The following is a 22189-nucleotide window of genomic DNA, read 5'->3' as shown; positions in this document are numbered from 1 at the left end:
TGTTCAATGGAGGGGACCTGGAGCACACCCACTCTGCTGGAACGTACTGAGCGGGCAGAAACGATTGGAGACAAGCAGTCTCTCAGATATCCAGGCACTATGCCACGCTCATGTTCTCATGTTCAAGAGAAGCTGAGTAGTACCCCACTTCACAACAAGATTTTGAACCAAAGGATCCAGGGGGAAATATGTTGGAGCTGTAGTTTTATGGATCCATATATAATCTTGTATCTTCCATATTCAATATAGAGCATGAACTAAGATTATAATTATTAGTGGCAATAATAGGCACTAATAATTGTAGGCACATACTTCTAATTTAACTTAACATGAAAATCTCATTCTAATAGCTTGAAAATTATTGTAAAACAATCTAAATTATTTAGATACAGAAACTATGCCTATTACTTTTCATCTTAGAGGAAATTTCTATTTTCTAATCCTTGGATCATAAATCCAGAGAAATCTTCAATTCCATTTGTGAAAATATTATGGCATCAAAGGCAATTGATGTGTTTTTATTTTTGGTGTCAGCTACAAAGACTATTTTCATGTATAAAAAAGAACAGTTTACTTTTGTGCTTGAAAACCCAGCCCAAATCCTTAAGTTTCTTTATAAACAAGTATATGAAAGCTTAAATTTCAATAATTAAGAGTTGTGTAGACAATGGAAAACAAATCAGATTTAAAAAAATATATTACATTTCCATTCTAGGATGAAGTAAGTTTCTAGAGTATTTATAGGATAATGATTTCTTAGAAAAAGGTTACTGAAGCACAGTGATCTGCACATAGGTTAGTCAAAGAAGATTACTTCAGATAGTCTAATACCTACCACATGGAGATACTGTCTTTGAATAATGTTACTGGAAGGAGTTCAAAAGAACAAAAGGTTACATTTGGAAAGAATCATTATGAAGGAGAGGCTAGAGAATTAAGAGTATGAAGCAAACTATTTTTTTAAGAATGCACACTATGTATCATTATAGCAAGGAAAAATATGCTTTGTTTATATAGCAAAGTACACTTAGTTCAAAGAATAAGAACACCCACGTTTTTTAAAAATATAGACAAAATTAATTTTGAAAACACTGACTTAGCCATTGTAAAAACTTAGTAAAACAGCAAAGTATAAATAGAGAACATTAACAATAACAAAAGACCAGTAAATTCACACCTACAATTTTTTTTCTGATTGAAAAGTTGATTGAATTCAACTAATTCATTTCATTAATTTAGCCCAGAAAACATACCTAGACAATTAGATGTCGGTCTATAGAAATACTTTCTCAGAAATGAATAGTTAAATCTAAGTATTCTGCAGATGGATAATTAAGGATAAAAACTGTTAAACACACTTGCTACAAATGGACAAGAAATAAATTATCTTTCTAACAATGAAGTAATGGAGACAACAAGCATATATAGAGAAAAATGTAAGGTAGAGTTTTCAAAAGCTATGGTTTTTCCAGTAGTAATGTATGGCTGTGAGAACTGGACCATAAAGAAGGCTGAGCACCGAAGAATTGATGCCTTTAAACTGTGGTGCTAAAGACTCTTAAGAGTCCCCTGGACTGCTAGGAGGTCAAACCAGTCAGTCTTAAAGGAAATCAACCCTGATTGCTCATTGGAAGGACTGATAATGAAACTCAAGCTCAAATACTTTGGTCACCTAATGCGAAGAGAGGACTCCTTGGAAAAGACTCTGATGCTGGGAAAGATTGGAGGCAAAAGGAGAAGGGGATGGCAGAGGATGAGATGGTTAGATAGCATCACTGAAGCAATGAGCAGGAAACTGAGCAAACTCAGGAAGGCAGTGAAGGACAGGAAGGCCTGGCGCGATATGGTTCATGGGGTCACGAAGAGTCGGACACGACTTAACAACTGAACAACAGAGTTTTCAATAGTGTTTTATTACTGTCACAATTCCCACCTACAATATATTGGTTCTGTCTAGACTATTTAGAAATAGCTTCCTTTATTATAAATACGTAAAAACTGAAGGATTAAAGAATTTTCAGCAAAGCTCTGCTATTTCCCCAAAGTGATGAATGCTGTAAACACAAATTTTGATTGACATTCTTTTTTCAGCAGTAGTTTAGCTTTACAAAGACAGTGAAACCTAACAGAGCAATGTTCTCATGTTAATATTATTTTGAACTGTCTTATGGATATTTAATTACATTTAGGGAATTAAACTATGAGTATTTTGTTTACTGTCAGCTATATTTAATTCAGACTATTTTGTCTCAGTATTTACACTTTTTCTGTATTGTATTAAATCTGTTCTTTTAATACACAATCCACCAAATATTAAAAGAAGGCAGGGCATTACACAGAAAAAACAAGTTCTGAAGTTCTTTTTTTCAAAGCACTAAGATATAATTTACTATGCTACTGAATTGCATTTGGGGTGGCACGATAAAAAGCATATCATTTTATTTACTTATTTTACTACACTTTAAAATCACTACTCTTACAAAAAGCTCTAGTATATTCAGCTAAACTTTAGATAAAAAGAAATATGTGGCAATCTAAGAACCCTGCAGATAAATGGGGTGTTATAACTAAAAACATTGTTTTTTACAACTTACAACCCCACTATATTTTATAATATGAGAATTGAAGTCACTTACAATTAGGGAAAAATAATGTCTTAATAACCCAAGTTCAAATGTGTCATAGCTACACTTAACTGATGCAGACCTTCAACTAAATTTCTTGCACTGAAGCAAAAAGCCAGCAATCTGAAAGGAGAAGGGAGACAACAGGCTATGGCTAACACAAATACTAGACCTAACCCCAAACGTTGTGAGAGACTTTACAGTGCAACTTCATGTTGTCAATATACAGTGAAGGAAATACATCTACTATAGAGGCACACCCTTTCCTCTAGCTATTCTCTTCCAACTGTGGATCGGCAGTCTTTGGGACTTCTAATTCCAATGGTTATTTAAATACCATCAAATCAAGTTTAACTCACGGAGACTACATGGACAAATGTTCTCCATTCTTAATCTGTCTTTAGTAATAATTAATGGTTCTTCCTCAGGACACTCTTATCATCTTGCTGATCCTGTCCCTCCATCTTACACGTTGCCTTTTCTTTCTTTTCCTTCCCTCAGTTCTGCTAAGCATATTCTGAACAAGTCTTTGCTCAGCCAAATCCCAAACAAATCTGAAGCATATTTGTTAGAATGCAATATTCTGTTTTTATACTATTCTGGATCAGGGGTCCATGCTATAAGCAAAACAGTTTGAAGGAGCAGTACTTCTATATTGTCAAGTGGAAAGATTTTCAACACACATTATTGTTTTTGCATATGCTTCCTGAGAACTCTTTCCTGACAGTGTCAAAACAGGCCATGTCATGGAAAAGTTCACCATAAAAAAGCATTTGGTTAAGATATAAGGACCTGACAAGGCAATACACATATTAATTAGTTAAGTATAGTGATTGCAAGTCCAACATAGTCTTACCCCAACTGGATGTTAGTCAAGTTTTTACTATCATCCATTTCTTTCTTCGAACAAATGCTATCTTCAGAAACTTTTTTTTTTTTTTTTGGTTATACTGAATATATCTCCTTTGAATTTCTGAATACAAGGAAAACTATGTAACCGCACAACAAGGCCTTAAAGTAGGTTTTTTTGTGTTCCAAAACAGCATTTGTTGTGTTTCAAAGGCAGGAAGACCAATAAACTGTCTTCATACCTGTCAATATTCTCTTACAGTTCTAACTCTGGACCATTTTCCCCAAGAGTTTTAAAAGGCTGGGAATGGGAAAAATTAGCAAGTGGGATTCAAACTCATCTCAGTATTAGAATGGATATACAAATTTCAGAAAATCATATTTCCTTGTAATATGGAACATTTATTATTTATGCCTAGATCATGAAAGCTTTATGTGCAGAAACTGAGTGACAGTATTGGATTTCTGTTAGTACTTTGCATGCTAGTAGTAGAATCTATTTGGCCTCTGTGAATTTGATACAAGGTTAGTACAGAATATACTTCAACCTCACTTAATTCAAAACATGCTAAATTTCAGAATAGCCAAATCAAAATATTAATCATTCTTATGATTACATATTACTTCTATTAACTAGAAGCTCATATTAAAAATATTTAATATAGCAAACATATTTTCTTCAAATGATTTATTTTAAGGTTTGAACAGATTGGTCATGTTAGCCTACTAAAGTAAATCTAAGACTCATGAAGTCATTGCTTTTTTGTGCTTATGTATGTTGAGCCAACAAAACAGTTCATTTTCTCATTTTGCAATTGTATATAGTATTGCCCTTTGTTTTCTTTAATATGATTCTCTTCAAAATTTATTATTCCAGAAATATTACTAGAACAACCTTGTGTTGTTGGTAACATGGTGCTTTCTTTTTCAATCCTGCTTAGTTCTTCTTGAAAGATGGACAGTTATTCAAAAATTCCTATGAAAAAAGCATGTTCTCTAATGCTTCATGTATTTATGTTTGACCTAACAATGGATTTTAAATTAAACTTGATTTAAGAAAATCTTATGAGACATTTTCTCTGAACTCATCTGTGAGTTCAAATCTACAGAAAGAGGAAGGATATTTCATCATCCCTAACAAAAGAATACTAGGACAATATATTGACTTTGGCATTAGTTACATTGACACCAACACTTTTCCAGGAAAGCAGAATCTTTCTCATATTCTCTTAGAAACATTTTCCATTTATATATACCTTCACCACAAGAAAAAGATTCTACTCTAGAAAAAGGATAGACAATACTGCATCTATAATTATTTTTTCTGCTGTTAGTGCCCCGCATTGTAATCACTTCCTTTTTCTAAAATAAACAAAATTTTAAAATACAATTATAAAATCATACAGGAATTAGAATATTGTGGCAACAAGCTTAAATTAAGAAAGGAAAATTGGAGGGAAAAAAAGGAACAAAGAATACCGTTTTTTCCTGAAAAAACAAGGGGACCTTCTTGGGAGATCTTTCCTAATATTATTCCCACAATAACAACCCTGAGATAAGTTGGACTAAGAGAGAAAGACTGAAACAAAGTTTTTTTCAGTGAGCTCCATGGTCAAGTGGGCAAATCCAACGCCTTATCATTACATTATTTGGTTTTCATATTTATGCTATTTAAAATACAAGCAATGAGAGCAAATAGGTATGTCCCTTTCCATTTAACACCACAAGATTTATCAGAAAGCTGTTCAGGATTTTTGATACCTATCAAAAGAAATCTGTATGTCTTCTCATCAACATCAATACAAATCTTCCAAGCTAACATCAATTGTTCCTATCCTTTTCTTGAAGAGTGAACAGGTGGAGAAATGGAACTATATACAGTAGCAGAAACTGAAATATACTGGTACGTGACTATCTTTACAAAGCCTGCATTTAACTCTGAGATGTCCAAAATGACAGATGTTAATCAGTTAGCAGTTATATAAAGCTAGCATTTGGAGAGAAATGGATACGGTAGAGTTGTAAGCAGCACTGTTCCCAATAAGGGATTGATAATTCACGTAGTTATATTCAACTCCGTTATCAACACCATAAAATCTCATCTTTCATATATTTTAAAAGCTTTGAAGTCATCATTCTAGCATTATTTTGGAACACTAATAAGTAGGATGTGAAGTTGAAATGAGAAACAACATTAGTAAAACAGATGGAAATAATAAAAATGGACCCAAGACTGCATCATAGTGACCCAAAATTCTTAAGTTAGATAAAGTATTGGAGATCAATGAGCAAATTTTTTAAAAAATCAGTATATTTAAAAGCATTTAAGTGACATTGAATTGAACTGTAATCATAAGATAACAGAAAGAAGTCTAAATTTTTAGGATTAATACCTCAAGGAGAAGAAAAACCAAATAACTAATAACTGTCTTCTGGGTCCCCCATAAATAATAGGAAAGTAGGTCCCAAAATGCATATCAAATGCACATGAACTTGCATATCTCACTGTTAGTTCACTCTTTCTAATGAGTGTCAGAATCAAAACTCCATTGGAGATTAGACAGTCTGAGGAACCCGAAGTGTTTTCAGTTTAATGATTCAGTTCCATAATGAAGTCCAGGTAAATTCAATCCAATAACACATACTAAAGATATAATAACAATCTCATCTTGCCTGATGTAATGAGAATATGTAAATGTGTATCAATAAAATCTTTATGGTTATAAACCAGCATATATACATGTGTATGATTCATATTCAAACTTCTGGTTGCTGGATATGCTTTTGTTCTGTTATTTAAGATTATGGAAAAACAAGCCCAAATAATGTCAACAATAACCTGATGAACCTATTTGGGTGTCATTAGAAAGTTGAGCCATTAAAACATTTTTGCAAAACAAATATTCTTAAATCAGTTTTTCAATACACCAAGTATCTGGATTAGTGTTAACGTCCTTACCCTCCACTAACGTAAAATTTTACAATGCTTGTTTAAAATGTACAAAATCACATCAAGTATTGGCATATAGAACTTCTATTAATACATTTGGTTTGTTCATGCTAAGATCAGATGTAGTCTAACTAAAAAAAATAATTTCATATTAAGAAATTAATGACCATTCCAAAGAATAGCCGAGATATAGAATGGAGAACACACACCCAATAACTATTGGTCTGGCTGGGTGTGGCTCACTTCAATTTTGTTTCCAATAAACATTTCCTTTGGGCTTCCTTTAGTACATGTACTCATGAATTCTACACATAACACTATCCCTTCAAAACCTACGAAAATCTTTTTCTGATACAATTTTCACATTTATTTCTTCACAGAAAACATTTATAGTTGAAAGCGATCCAGTAGGCATTTGTCATTTTTGTATTTCTAAAGAATGCACCTATGTCTAACATTGACTGCTTATCAATTGTAACCATTATTCACTTGCAGCTATAATGTTTAAAGCGTCTGACCAACAAATGAAGGACTAAATTTGGTTATTGCAGTGACTCTCCTGCTAGTAAGATCCACCATATATCTTCTGGTATCAGGTTAGAAATTACTGAGGCACTATATTTCCCTCTCTCCATCCTCTTCCCTACTCCAACCCCATCCCAAAATGAAAAAAAAAAAGTCAAGATTCACATGCATTTTATAGAATGAATGTGCAGTCTGCTACAGAAATTGCTTGTCAAACCCTAAACCATATAAAGCAGAACATTCTCACTGCTCCTTCTGAACATACATTCTATAACTTGTTTTTCATTCCAGAGATATATCTAATCAAAGTCTAAAATTATGAAACTGTGCACATTAATTTACAAGATAAAAATGTAACAATATTAGTACATTTCAAATATTAAATACTTTATAAGCATTTTAAATAGAAAACTGAACTGGTGGCAGTAGAACATCTGTTTCATCACATTTAAACTAGTAAGCTAGGATGAGTTTCTAGTTTAAATGTATTCTAGTTTAATCAGTACTGAGAGACCACTTAAAAAAAAGTGATTTTATAAACTATAAAAAAAGAAAACTACATATCCCACAGAATGCTTTCACCAGAAATGACATAGCAGGAGACTGGAGGAGGGCGTTAGAAGGTGGAACCGTTCAATCTTAAATATTATAATCTATCTTTTATTTCCTCTCCCCCCCCCACTAACAAACACAACAAGCAAAAGAGAGAAAACAAACACCTTACCAAAACTTCTACTTGAGTGTTCATGTCTGCTTCAGAAGCTGCTGCATCCAAGCATTTTTGAGAAGAATCTATACGTTCCTTTTTAATATTTTTACTATTTGTTCTTGCCAGCATTCTTATCCAGAATATTTCACACAACTGTAAATCTCAGCAACTTTATCTTCTAAGAGAAGCATACCAGTGATATAGCAAAATTAAAGCTTCTGCCACCCTTAAAACTGCAAAGAGAGTAGTTGTGTTACTCTGCTGAAGATTGAGTCAAGTTATGGTGGGAATGCATGACAGATAAAGGCCAGCCCTTGAGAAGGGGGAGGAAAGAGAGTGTGGGAGAAAAGGAGGTGGATCCATTTCAGCATAAAACACACTAAACAGTTCTTCCCCAATCTCATAAAATGAAGCTACTAATCATATACTTTAAAATATTCCAAATCTGTAGATTTCCAACAATTAAGTTCAACAATAAACTGACTTCATTTTTAGGGCTCTTTTAGTCATAGTACTCTTAATGTGAAACCAACATGTTTTTCTCATGAGAAAAAAAAAAGATAGAGACACATCCTATGACCGTTTAATATGTGGGCTCTGCCAGCTATTAAACCATGCTACCCAACGTGTTATTGACTTCGAAATGCAGTATAATTATTTTATGGATTCTGCTGTGGAAGGGTAATATGGCTAATTTCTCCAGGTGATGTTGTTGCCCTGATATTAGGCAACTCCATAGCTTCCAATAATTTGGATTATATGAACAGTCAGTGTTGTATGATGATTGGTGGGTTGGACTTGGATGGAGGACACCCAGATCACTTTTTCTATAATTTCACTGGGTAACTTTGGGCTAGTAGCTTTCTCTCACCCAAACCTACCTCTTGGTCTGATGTGGTGATAAAATTGGGAAGAATCTTATATGTACCACATTGAACTCCCAGAGAAATAGAGTATATAAATAAGCTGCAAGGATGATACTTAATATGCAGATAAGCTATCCAAATATTCTGAAGAATACGAGATAAAGAATTCAAGATTGTAAACCAAGGAATTGGCCTTAAGGAAAAAGGCATCCACAACAGGGCAGCAAACACGATTGCATTAAAATCATAGGATGAGAACTTATTCAGACAATATTTAACATCTACCCTGAAAATATCTACAACAGGCTCAGAATATTCTGGTGAGTTTCTTGAATAATAATTGTTATCTAACTGTAAGTGTTAATTGGAACAGAATACTTGAATTACCTCTTTTAGTTCATTCTCTCAACTCACACATATTTCTTATATATAAAAATACTGTCAATTTTATCATAAAAACAATGATCAAGAAATGAAAATCTCTATAGCCATGAAATGGGATACTGTTTTTTTAGAAATGGTTCAAGTGTGCCAGTGGAACACAACTTGAAATGTTTCAAGTTGCCAACCATACAAAACCTTCAGAACTTGGAAGACACATTTTGCTATCTTCTTCACCTTAGACCTACAAGAGTAGGTGAGGAATAGTTCATGTTGACTGGTATCTGCCACCCAACCTACAGAAAAATCAGCCAAATAGTTTTAGAAAGGTTTTGGAAACATCTATAAATAGAGGAAATACTTTTTCATGTTTTTAAAAAACAAAATTATCCCCATGGACAATTTTTCTGCACATTTCCGCATAATAGGTAGATGGGCTGGTAGTCCAAGCAACAGGGTATGGGGAGCGGCAATATTTTTGCAGTCTGTCTGATAGTTGTAAGCTCTGAAAAAAGTGAAAATGTTGTGGCTTTTTTTAGCTGGACCTTTGTGCCTGTTTTGTTAATACTATGTCAGAAAATCATTTCCAAATCCAAATAGAACTGAATATTGGCTGCAAAAAGAGCCAGCAAGTTTGATATCACTGAAGTACATGTTGTTACTCTTTCTGGCAGCAGTCTGCTAGATGGTCAAGCCCTCCCCTCCTAGTTATTTCCTGGTCTCCTCTCTTCCACTCAGGCCACCTCTGAAACCTGAACTCCCCGGTTGCTTCAGCCAGTCTATGACTCCAGGATGAAGTCAAGCTGCCAAAGTTGCCATCCTCAGAGCCCAAATCTACTGCCCATAGAAAAGGCTGGGTGAGTCTGGCAAAGAAAGATTGGGCTTGGTGTCTGCTTTGTCCTGGATGGATTTTGAATGCCAGATATGTGAGGGATCTGGAAAAAGAATGGTGAGGAAAGAGGGAAGAAGTGTCCCATTCTCTGAGTAACAGGTGAAGATCAGGAAAGGAGGAACCCTTCCCTGGAATGAGAATTGGAAGGGAGGAATCTGGGTAAGATTCATTTGGAGAAATTAAAGGGATGGAGTGGAAGTTGGAGGGAGATAGATTGGGTTGTGCAACTGAGGGTAATTGCCAAGTGGAAAAGTAAAGTGGGATTCATGGGTCATTGTTGGCAGTTGGATAATTGGGATATTGGAACTGTGAAGCTAAGGGATATAGGGATGGAGGAGAGGATAGTAGTAATGATGGGTAGGAAGAAGTATGAAGGGATAAGCTATTCTAGGGGAAATGATATTAGAAATTTACTGTCAATCCTGACTTCTGGCCCTCCAATCTCAACTCATGAGCCAGGCATCCACTGAAAGAACAATAGTGCCACACCCGTCTGTCTGCAAAATATCTATTTCCATCTATGATGCTGTTGTACTGCCTTTCCAGTTGTGGAGTCCTTGGGGTTCTCTGAGCTTGGTTGTTTTCTTGCAGATGTTTCATTACCCGGCTAGGTAACATCTTCAGTGCTAGAAGGGAGTGGGGTTTGCTCTCTGTTTATATACAGTAGCTTGCCCTGTCAGTGTTGGTAGGGGTGTTGTTTTCTCCTTGGTAGTTCCTTGATTAGACTGTTGTTTACTGCTTGATTGTCTAAGTGGGTAGTTCCTTAATTAGGGTATTGTTTACTGCTTGTTTTTCTGATGTTGATCCTGGTGTTAATCCCTGCTTATCTGGGTGTTGATTGCTGGCGAGGAGGTGTTCTGGTCTTTTTGTTTCCTTTTTATTGTCTCTTTTGAATAGTATTTAAATGTTGTTTATCTCTCTGTGCCTGTTGATGGCTGACTTGTCTGAATACCAAGCTTCCAGGAATTGCCTCGCATTTTTGGATTTAGCTTGGTCTGAGATGCTGACAGTTTCCCAGCTGAAACTAAGTCTATCCATGTGTTGTGAGATTAAGGAGTTATATAAACAGACAGCAAACCCCGCTCCCTTCCAGCACTGAAGATGTTACCTACCGGGTTAATGAAACGTCTGCAAGAAAACAACCAAGCTCAGAGAGCCCCAAGGACTCCAAAATTCAACCTTGAGCTACATATATTCTCTTCTATTGTTTCCAGTTGTATAGTGGTATCCCTTTCTGATCTGTCTGAGGGTGCAGATTTATCCAGGCTGCGAATTATGGGCAATCTCAACCTCTTCTTTTTAGTGTCAGAGGCAGCTCAGAAATCCCTGACAAGCACGTGTTTGTTACACATTACAAGGAATCTGAGAGTTTAAACACTAGCTCAGCCCTAAGGAAGAAGAGTGAGTGAGAAAGAAAGAAACTCAAGATTACCCCACTTTAATTCTCTTTGATACAAGAGGGGGCAGACAGAAACTGTATCAGGCTTTCAGGATTCTGCTATTATACCCTAACGCAAGAGAGTTCCAGTTGTTCTTGTGTCTGTTTCCTGATCTGGCCTACCTCAAGAGTTGACAATCATGTAATAAACTTATATATAAGTTATAACACATTTTAAGAAATACTATATGCAAATAAAGGAGAAATCCAAGCAAGACTAAGTGAAAAAAGGAAAGAAATGAAAGAAATATTTCCACAAGAACATTATCATGTTCTTCACAACAGTCCAAACACAATTCATTCAAAATTCTTTGATAAATTGAAATTGGTAATTCCAAATTTTAGGAATATAGTTTAACAGCACAAAGACATCTTCAAGGTTCAAAGATTTTTCTATGAACCTGGTTAACTATAGTAATAATATCTCAACCACTAAGGAACTAACACTGGGCGCAACCATAACATGTGCGCTAAAATTCCATCAAATTTATTATTCCACTGGAGCAAAAAGAATAACAGCCAGTCTTTTTTGCACACCTTTCAAAGAACCGTATAAAGCTGGGTTTGGTTTTGTTTTGTTGCTGAACTGGCTGTATATCATATGAAGCATACTGGAAGCAACTGATTCTGCCAAGTAAGATATTCCAATTCGCTATTTCATATTTCTTGTACATTATCCAAAATTATTTTTATTAATTTTTAAAATTACTGAAATAAAAATTATTTATTTGGCCTCCATAAAAGCCTTCTACAATACCTCCAACACTTCTGGAAATGTGGAAGCCAACAGAACATACAACGAAACTAGCCATTGTTTTAATTGTCCAATTATTACACAGAAGGGGCATGTTGCGGACCCCACCAGTCAAGGAATTCTTTTCTGCTGTGGCCCCCACCCTGTGGAACAGCTTGCCACCTGAGGTGCGGGCTGCCCCATCAGGATTTTCTCATGGGAAAGAAGTTCATCCCGTTATCTGTACAACAATATTATGGCTATATGGGTCATGTGACAAAGTTGTTATCGTTAGTGTAACGTTACAGAAAGTATCATGCTAGTGTGTATTTTTTCCCTGGGCAAAGGGTTTCTGGGCGCACTGCTGTACTCTGCTCAACACCTCACTCTCCCGGCCTTCCGCAAAGGTGTAAAAACATGGCTATGCCAGATGGCCTGGGGGCCTGATAGGGGTTCGCATTGCTGGAACTGGCTGGTGGGATGATCAATACTGCTCCCCCCATCAACTTGAATTGTGTATTGGCTTTTTATATAGAATTGTTACCTGTTATTTAATTGTGGATATTTATATTTTTGTTATTTTTGTTGCCTTGGATTTTAATTGTAAGCCACCTAGAGTCACCCTCTGGGGGAGATGAGTGGCACAGATATAATAATAATGATGATGATGATGATGATGATGATGATGATGATGATGTTGTCATCGTCATTTGGCTATATTAGGTAAGTTATATTACTTTTGTAATGTTTTAAAGGTATCACTAATTATTACCTGACTGAAAGTATTAAATCCACTTTTAGCCCAAATTCTCCCCTTGATAAAAAAAGATTTCCAACTAATTTTAGATGGCTCCTATTGGAAGAACAGATAGAGACCATGGTCAGGAGAGTCTTCATCCAATTTCAGTTGATATACCAGTTGCAGACTTAATTAAAATGTGTGTCATTGAAGATGATCACATGTCTTGTCATCTTGTTTGGATTATTTTATTTTTTATTTATTTTTATTCATTTTTCAAATTTATATACGCCACCCATCTCACTATGCAAGTGACTCTAGGCGGCATTACAGATAAAAACTATAAAATTATTACACACACACACATACACATATGTTAAAAACTACAAAATGTTAAAATTAAGCCAAAAAGTTAAAACTACAATGCAAACTAAGAAGCAGGGAGAGCATCCTCAGGTTACCAGCCATCCCCAGTGCTGCGAACCCCCATTGGGTCTCCATGCAAGTTGGCAGAGCCAGGTCTTAATGCCCTTTCAGAAGGCGAGCAGAGTGGGGGCCAATCTCACCTCGGGGGGCAGGATATTCCAGAGGGTGAGAGCCACGGCAGAAAAGGCTCTCCTCCTGGACCCCACCAGTCAAAACTCTCTAGATGACAAGGTCCATAACATACCCTTCCTGCCAGACTGGGTGGGACGGGTCGATGTAATGGGGATGAGACAGTTCCTCAGGTAACCTGGGCCCATGCCATGAAGGGCTTTAAAGGTAATAACCAACCCCCTGAATTGGACCCAGAGGCAAACCAGCACCCAATCCAGCTCATGCAGCAGAGGTGTTACATGTGCAGTCCTAGAGGCACCCATAGCTGCCCACGCTGCTGCATCCTACACCAGCTGTAGCTTCCGAATATTCTTCAAGGGTAGCCCTATGTTATTGTAATTTACTTTATTTGGTGATGTCCTGAAGATTACTTAGAAACCTCATCTGGTACAAAATGAGTAACCTGTGTGTTTATGGGCAGTCTCATTACTGTCACGTAACTCCACTGTTACAGTAGCTGCACTGGCCTTCCATGAATTTTTGAGTGAAATTCAAGTTGCAGATTATCACATAACCCCGTGACTCAGGAACTGCCTTTTCCAAATAGATTCTATAAACCAGTCCGAGCATACGTATGTAATTTGCTACTGCCTTCTTCCAGGATGTTTTTGACTTCTCTGTTCACCCTGATATACCCTGGAATTTTCTCATGCAAGAACCAAGCAAGCCCATCTCTGTTTATCTTCTGAGCCCAAACTCTGGAACACTAGGTGCTACAATTTGCTGAGGGATTTCAAATATTTAATTAAAAAATAAAGTGTATTTTTATTTTTTTTAAAAAACAAACTTTCAAGAGATAGCCACATTTACTGAAATTTTATTGTTTCCTTCTGAAATCTTATGAGTTCTACCCTTTAAAATATATATATATATATATATATGTATATATGTATATATATATATATATATGTGTGTGTGTGCGTGTGTGTGTGTATATATATATATATGTATATGTATATATGTATGTATGTATGTATTTGCACCACTTTACCTGCAATACCTTCAGTATATACTAGTAATCCCCAAAATGCAAACACAATTAATTCAAAACAATCTAATTCAACCCTGTAAATTCTGCCCTGCAACTTCATTAAGTTCTTGCATACATTTACACTGTTGATTTGTGGCAAGTAAATGGCACAGAGAAAAGTATTCTATAGTTTATGAAAGCTTCCCTATCTGATAATTAACTGGACATTTTTCCTGACTATATATGACCGAGTGTAGTGATGTTTCATATATAGAAATATAAACACAGGAAGAGTTTTGGGAATGCAGAATTTTTTAGAAACTCAACCTAGAAACAACCCTGATCAACTTATTTATCGTTAAAAAAAAAGAGGGCTTTTTATGCATCTCTTCTGCACTAACCAAAGCTAGTCTTATTACATGCATCTAATTAAATTTTTAACATTTGTCAAATTACCAATAAGTAATCACTTACAATCATAAAAACATAAATAATAAGCCAAATAAAAACAACCACTAGTTATGTCAGCATATTATGTTCAAATACTCTATAGCAAAATACTTATACCCAATTATTTTTAATCCTAACCAAAAGGTTTAATGGTTTGACTAGCAAATAGATTATGTCCAGACATTCTCAGATTCTTTGTTCAAATTCTGATTTATCGAAACGCCACCTTGCTTATAAATTTCTCTGAAATCTCCACTCCCCAAGTTGATGCTTAAGTCTAGAAAAAGATGCTGTTCTACATGAGGAAGGGGAACATAAAACAGGGAAGTATTATTACTACAATACTTCAACTTTTGGACAATAATTCTACAGTTTCTTGACCTAAACTGTAAGTTATAATTAGGTTCATATATTTCACTAAGACAAAACATATCATATTATGAATTAACAGTTTGTTCGAATGCTTGAATATTGGGTGGTGTTAGTATGCATTTTCAAGCTGTGTGTTAGAATTGAAAAGAAATAATATATACAAAATGCACTATAAATAAACATTTAAATGTTCATGAGTTACAAGTTGAACACTAATAAGCGTTATATCTAACAACCTTTAATAGCCTATTAACTCATTTTAAAATATAGGAACACATTTATTACTGCACTGAAAAGCTATAAAACACCAACTTCATTCACATTTGCCTATTAGAAATTGTGAGCTGACCATTATTTTTAACAAAATAGCTTTGTTTTAAAAAAAAACTCTGAAAGTCAATAAGCTTCTAGTTATATGCGGGTAACTTTGAGTTCCACAAAATAAAATAATTTATTAAAATATTAAATACATTAAGCCATTCATATGTACCTGCTTAATCTGGACTACCTTTCCTTGTAGAAATGAAGTACTGTAATTGCATGATTCACTTACATTCCTAACATTTAACATAGAGCAAAACAAGTTATTCTTACAAAGATGTTCTATATAGGATAATATGTATTATAATAACTTAAATCACAGTGTAACTTTAAAAAAAAGTACATTGCATTCTACCTACCTTACATGAAGTCATGCCTCAAACTACTAAAATTTCATTTACTTATTTTTTTTTTCTATAGGACTTCTCTATAATGCACTGAGAAAATTATCAGAGGTCATGCAACAAATTTCTCCAAGGAATACTGGCCTCAAATGTGGGTTTCACGTCAATCACAAAGCACCGTTTTATTAGAAGACACACCCAGCACTGAACTGCAGCCACTGTCATTTTCTTTTCCTAGAATACCTCCAAAGTCTATATTAAGCTTAGAGGCATTTTCTCAAAATACAAGTTATGCTTGAGTCTGATACTTTAAAGCACGCTAGCTTCCCCTTCAACTTCTTCATTGAAAAGAATAATAAATAAATAAAATTAGGCAGGATAGGGGACTTGGCGAGTGCTAGTGAACGCGTTATCTTCAGGCACCATGCTGGGGATCCACGGTGTAGACTCAGTTACAGTGACGATAAGTCCACCACTGGAAGGCCTGAATGACCAGGTTAGGGATAAATCGTCATGGACAAAAACTACCTATGTGGTCACTAGGAGTTGAAAACAACTTGATGGCACATATCAATCAATCAATCAATCAATCAGTCAATCAAAAATGCATCTGGGATTGCACTGCACTCATACTTTTACAACTATATTCATGTGCACACTTACAAATGAGTAAACTGAAGTAAACAACTTGAGTCTTATTTCTTACAGGTAGTTCTCAGGTTACGACCATTTGTTCAGCGACTGTTCAAAGTTACGGCGATGCTGAACAAAGATACTTACAACCAATCCTCTAAGTTCTGGCCACTGCAGCACCCCCACTGTCACATGAAAAAATTTGGGTACCTGGCAACCAGTCACACTTAAGACCAGTTGCAGTGTTCCGCAGTCACCTGATCACCATTTGCGCCCTTCGCTGCCAGCTTCCCCTAAGCAAAGACAATGGGAAGCCAGCAAGGAAGGTTGCAAGTCACTGGGGTAAGTCTCCACCCCTCCCTGGCCTTTCTTCGCTTGCATGCACTGAGCTTCTTCCCTTCGCTCACACACCCTGCACCCTCTTTCCACGGCCTCCCTGTGATCACACACACCCATGCACATATTCTGCACCCTCTTTCCATGGCCTCCCTGCAATCACACGCACCCTGCGCCAGGCCTCCCAGGGCCTCCCCCACCCCCCTGCGGCACCCTCGTGTTCCTTATCTGGGACTCCCTCTGCTTCCCACTTAACAATTCTGCGCATTTGAGTTACAACGACAACCGATATGGTCATGTGACATCACACTTTACGGCTGCATCACTTAGCAATGGCAACCTCAGTCCCAATTGCAGTCATAACCTGAGGTCTACCTGTAGTTAAATATAAATGGATTATTTTATGAAAGCCACACTGGAAAAGATTTTACGTAAAAAGCAGCCTAGAAAAATGTAGCTAAAATTGCTGCATAAATTTGATAGCTAAACAAAAATAAAACAATTTTTATGTTATTATGAGGCTATAAGAATATTTAAAAAGCCCTGCTGGATCAAGCTATAGCCCCAGCTAATCCAGAATTGTGTGTTATGCAGGGGCCAACAGGATACACTAAAGAAGATAACAAGCCTCAACTAGAAGACAATAGCCCCTTTCCACTGTAACTTCCAAGCAATCAGTATTTAAGGCAGTCTGCCTATGATTCAAGATCTAGTAAACAGCCATCAACATGAATAGCTAATGAAAACCTAATTTCTCATGAACCTGACCTTTTAAAAAACATCTCTTTTCAACTATGCTTTTAGACTAGGGTTTTGGAGAGGTTTTTTTGGGGGGGTGCCTTTGAGTCATTCTTTACTCCTGGTGACTGTCTTGGCAAGTCCATAAACTGTTCTTGGCAACATTTTTGGAAATGGTTTGCCATCACCTTCTTCCTAGAGCTGAGAGAGAGTGACTGACCCAACATCACCCAGGGTCTAGATGGGGAGGAACCAACTTTGACTTGACCCTGGCAACACAGAGTAGCTTTGGGGTTTTGGCCCCCTAGGGTCTGGAGATATGTTATCTTTGACTTTGGATAGGTGGCACTCCTCCAGATGGAGCTGGTGTGCAATTTGAGGGTCCTCCTAGACTCATGACTCCTGCTTGATGAGTAAGTGGGAGCTGTGGTAAGGAGACCTTTGCACAGATCTATCTTGTGTGCCAATTGTGCCCTCTCCTTAACCAGGAGACCTTGCTCATGGTCCCTCACGCTTTGGTCACTTCCTGCTTGGATTATTGCAATGCGCGATACATGGGGCTGCCCTTGAAAACCACCAGAAGTTACAACTGGTCCAGAATGCAGTGTTGTGCACAATGTTGGGTGCCCCTAAGTTTGCCCATATTACACCCATTGTGTGAGCTCCACTGGCTCCCAGTTTCCTTCCAAGTGCAATTCAAGATGCTGGTTATCACTTTTAAAGCCCTACATGGCATGGGGCCAGGTTATCTGCAGGACTGCTTCTCCCTGAGGGTATCTGCCCATCCCACCAGAGCACAAAGGGTGGGCAAGCTCCAAGTCCCTTCCCTTAAACATTGTAACCTTGTGGGTCCTCGGAAGCATGTCTTCACCACTGCAGCCCCCACCCTATGGAACACCCTCCCCCTGAGATCGTACAAGCCTCCACCCTTGTAATCTTCAGAAGAACACTTAAGACCTGGATTTTCCCCCAAGCACTGAGATAGGGTGAGGTCAGAGCAGGATGAAAACGCTGTGGGATGCATCAGGGAAGTGTGGTTGTGAAGTCAGCCATGTTTTTCTGTTCTTCGTTTTACTGTTTCTTTTGTTTTTATAACTGCATATATTGTTTTAATTTTGGGCTGGTCCAGAATTTGGCTTAAGATTGGTGGCTAAACAAATGTTTTAAATAAATAAATAAAATCAGAAGCAAAGTCTTAAATATACTGCAGGTACTCTAGGAAGTAGTAGGTGGAGAATGGAGGCAATGGCTGGCAACTAAGATGGATCTAGAGAGCTCTGGCTTTTAAAATGTTATGGGTGCAGTGGATTGGGCAGTACTTAAATTGTTACTTGGATGGTAGCCTGAAGTTCACAAACAGAAAGCCCAGGAAGACTGCCAAAGACTAAAAGAAGGAAGTGCCAGGGGAATCTGGCCCCTCAACATAGATGATCTCTCAGGGATTGAAGATAACAGACTATCAAAGGTTTTACCAACCAGAGAAAAGCCAGTAGCCAGACTAACTCACAAAGGGGAAACTGCTACCAGTACCTGTATGCCCTTTCCTTAATGTGAAATTAGATAGTAGGTAGAGCAACACCCATACACGTATTCATGCTAAGCCAATGTTATACAGTGTGTACATATCCACTATATTGGATCCATAGGATCCATAATATAAAGTAGAGAGAAAAAAGTTCACCGTTTAGTATCTCAAGTCACTGTGCCTTATTTAGAAATGGGAAGAGGGAGGCAAAAGAACCCAAGTTTGGTGTCTCTAGCCATAAATAAACCTTGCTAGCTCTGCTAAGGAATGTGGCTTGGAAAGTAAATGCTTAACAAATATTTGCTTTTAGTCTGGTTGTGTGAATAAAAGAAAAACATTCTGAAATGATGTTTTGCACTGAGTTTCTAATAAAACCCTAGAACCCATTGAAAGCTCTTGTGAGTGTCACAGTGTCCATAAAGCAGAACATTCTTCAAATTGGCTGCCATTATCACAACTGCTGATAGCCAATTCCACAATTTAGCTATGTGCTATGGGAAAGAGCCAGTCATAAACATCCCAGAATTTAATTTCAATGGACGACCTAAGTGTGAGAGAGGAGAAGAATCTCGCTTTTCATGTAATCTATGCCAAGCATATTTTTTATTTATCTCTATCATGTCTCTCCTGACATTCCTTTGTTCCAAACTGAAGAGCGCCAGTTGCAAGGGCACTGTTCCAGTCCCTAATCCTTTTTGGTTGCCCATTTTTAATGTTTTCCACCACTATAAGCTATTCTGTTAAAATAGTAAAAACAATTTAGTTTTGAATAAAAGGTATTGCGTGTATTTCATTTTTCTTAAAATTTCACTTTTCTTTTACAAAACATGACTAGATATATCAGAAAAAGATAGCTCAAGCAATCCTATATGTCATACTACATAAAGTAAAATTGCCAAGTCTCTTGCAGTAGAGATCTGGTCATTGCTTAAGTAACACCAATTCAATGTTTTTGCAATTGAGCAAATGGAGCATATCTTCAAATGATAAAGATGACTGCTACTGACTTCTCCATTCTGAATAGGAATGATTCTTTTCTGTGATGTATGTTTCTCTCACAAATCCTATGCACCAGGCCCTATATTTCCAGAAAGTCTTCCAGTCCTCAGAATCAAAACTGAAAGATGATGAGAGCTTCAGGGGAAGGGAAAGAAAAGTAAATTGCTTCTGTGAACAGACATTAGCATCGAAATCAGTACTCAAAGAAATGAAAATGGAGACACTGAAAGCAGAAATACAAACCTAAATGACAAATCTAAGAAAGCAACCAAATAAAAAATTCAGGATTCAGTGCTACTCATTTTATTCTCAGGAAATAATATAGGAGAAGTTTGAGGCAAAGTACTGTATTTTTAGCCTTTGGGTTTTAATCACAACAGGACAATGTTTATTCTACTTGTTACAGCAGTTCTTGATCAGAAGTGCTTTTGATCAAATTTGGTTATAACCAAAAATGCAAGTTTTAATACTCAGTATTTCCTTCAAAGGATTTCAGAGAAATGGAGGAATTATATTTGTTTATATATATAATTATTTAAGAAGGGTCAGAAGCTTGATTCTACCTTGTACCTTCTATTTATTATAGAATTTGATTTTATGGCTAAACAAAGAAATTAATGTGCCTTCTTTAAAAAATCAAATACATCATATTATTAAAATGCTTCATTTACTCCATAAATACTTCATTTTTTAAAATGACTCTGATCTGCTTTATATGGGATTACCTTAAAGAGTATTTCTGCAGTTGCTGTAAAATGCTAAAAGTGGATTGCTTTCTAGAATATATTACCTATAAATTATATAAAACTATTCTTATACAAATGATACTGGTTCCAAAGGATTTGTAGCCAGGATACCCCAAAATCTGGCTTATGATCCCACCTGCAATTTACTTAATATAATTGTCTTGTTTTTAAAAATTATCTCCTTGGGGATGACTTTGGTCAGAAAAGCAGTTGGTAATTATCTTAATAAATATTTAAAAGTCTATGCAAAGATTTATTTTAATGCTCAGTGCATCTTTTCTCAAAAACATTGTTCACATAAAATAAAATCAGAAAATATTGAGAGAATTTCAAAATAACTGTCATCATAAAGATTTGGTCTAATTAACTTTCTTTTAGGTTAACATACATTTTTGTCAAATCAGACTTAATAAAATAATCAGTACTATATTCATTATTAATGTCAGAAGCCATTAAAATGCATACTTGTTATGTACATTGATTGTCTGTACTACTAAACTATCAGATGCTACATTACCACTCCCTCAAATGCCAATACAACAGGTCCAATGCCAAGATACATCATACATTGCTAAGTACACCCTATTCAACAACTTCCTTATGCTATATATCCACTTCATTATAAAAATAAAAACATACTTTAAAAGCTCTAACTTTCTTCTAAATATTTTGCTTATCCTTACCAGCAACCACTTCATCCATACAGGAAGGAATAACTTGTTTTATTCTTCTACCTTCTATTACCAATTTTAGTTAGAAATATCTCCTTTTTCCAGACACATGCTTTGGACATTCATAAAACAACAATGAGCATGCTAAAAATAGTACTGCATAGACATACCCCCCCAAAAATCAATGTTTTACTAAAAATATTGCTTAAAAAAGAATATCAGCAGCATTATACCATGTTGTACTATTATTAAAATAGTAATAATGATTCAACAGCAACAGAATCAGAACGGGTGGACAATTTCAGAAGCATCAGATATAAAATATATTAAATCATTTTAAAATATCTTAATGAAGCACATCAACATTTACCAAAAATGAATGGATCAGTCTCCCAGAGTCTTCTTTTGTTAAGCTATTTGCTGTATATTCCAGAGCTTTATTTTCTCTTTGATGTTTGCAAATATATGAACAGTTTCTCTCAATAACTGTACGAATACCTTTAAACAGAATAACACTAGTTGTGCAACCCATTACAAATATTCGTCAGCTTGCCCTTCCAGCTTACGCCTCTATTTCCAGAATATATTCCTTTAATTCACAAGCATGGTTTTCTTCAGCCACTCCAGCAGAATGTCTCTATTAAGATTTAATAGCACCATATTCTAAGCTTAGGTCGAAGAATGCCAAAAATCCTTTGAAGATAGCAGCAAGAGCCACACCTCATAATGTAGCTTTGCCTCTAACAGAATCCTCCCTGAAATGCTGGAAAAGCAAATAGAT

At 36.1% G+C, this 22189-nt stretch overlaps 1 protein-coding gene across 5 annotated transcripts in view; it reads right to left on the bottom strand.

The window, feature by feature from the left end:
- The window catches only part of DOCK9 (dedicator of cytokinesis 9), a 135060-nt gene that overhangs the window by 98895 nt on the left and 13976 nt on the right, over positions 1-22189 (bottom strand). The window contains exon 1 of one of the 5 annotated variants that reach the window (XM_007421302.4): positions 7673-7939. The exons of the other annotated variants lie outside the window; for them this stretch is intronic. Within the exon in view, the coding sequence (XP_007421364.1) occupies positions 7673-7786 (114 nt within the window). The 5' untranslated portion in view covers positions 7787-7939. Of the gene's footprint in view, positions 1-7672; positions 7940-22189 lie in introns of those variants that run through there. 5 annotated transcript variants of the gene reach the window in all.

The sequence above is a fragment of the Python bivittatus genome, unplaced genomic scaffold (genome assembly GCF_059951505.1).
Source record: "Python bivittatus isolate LINGU-HERP-01145 unplaced genomic scaffold, Pbiv_v1 ctg000060_np1212, whole genome shotgun sequence".
Lineage (NCBI taxonomy): Eukaryota > Metazoa > Chordata > Lepidosauria > Squamata > Pythonidae > Python > Python bivittatus.
Note: the sequence above shows the minus strand (reverse complement) of the source record. Positions and strands in the feature narration are given on the sequence as shown.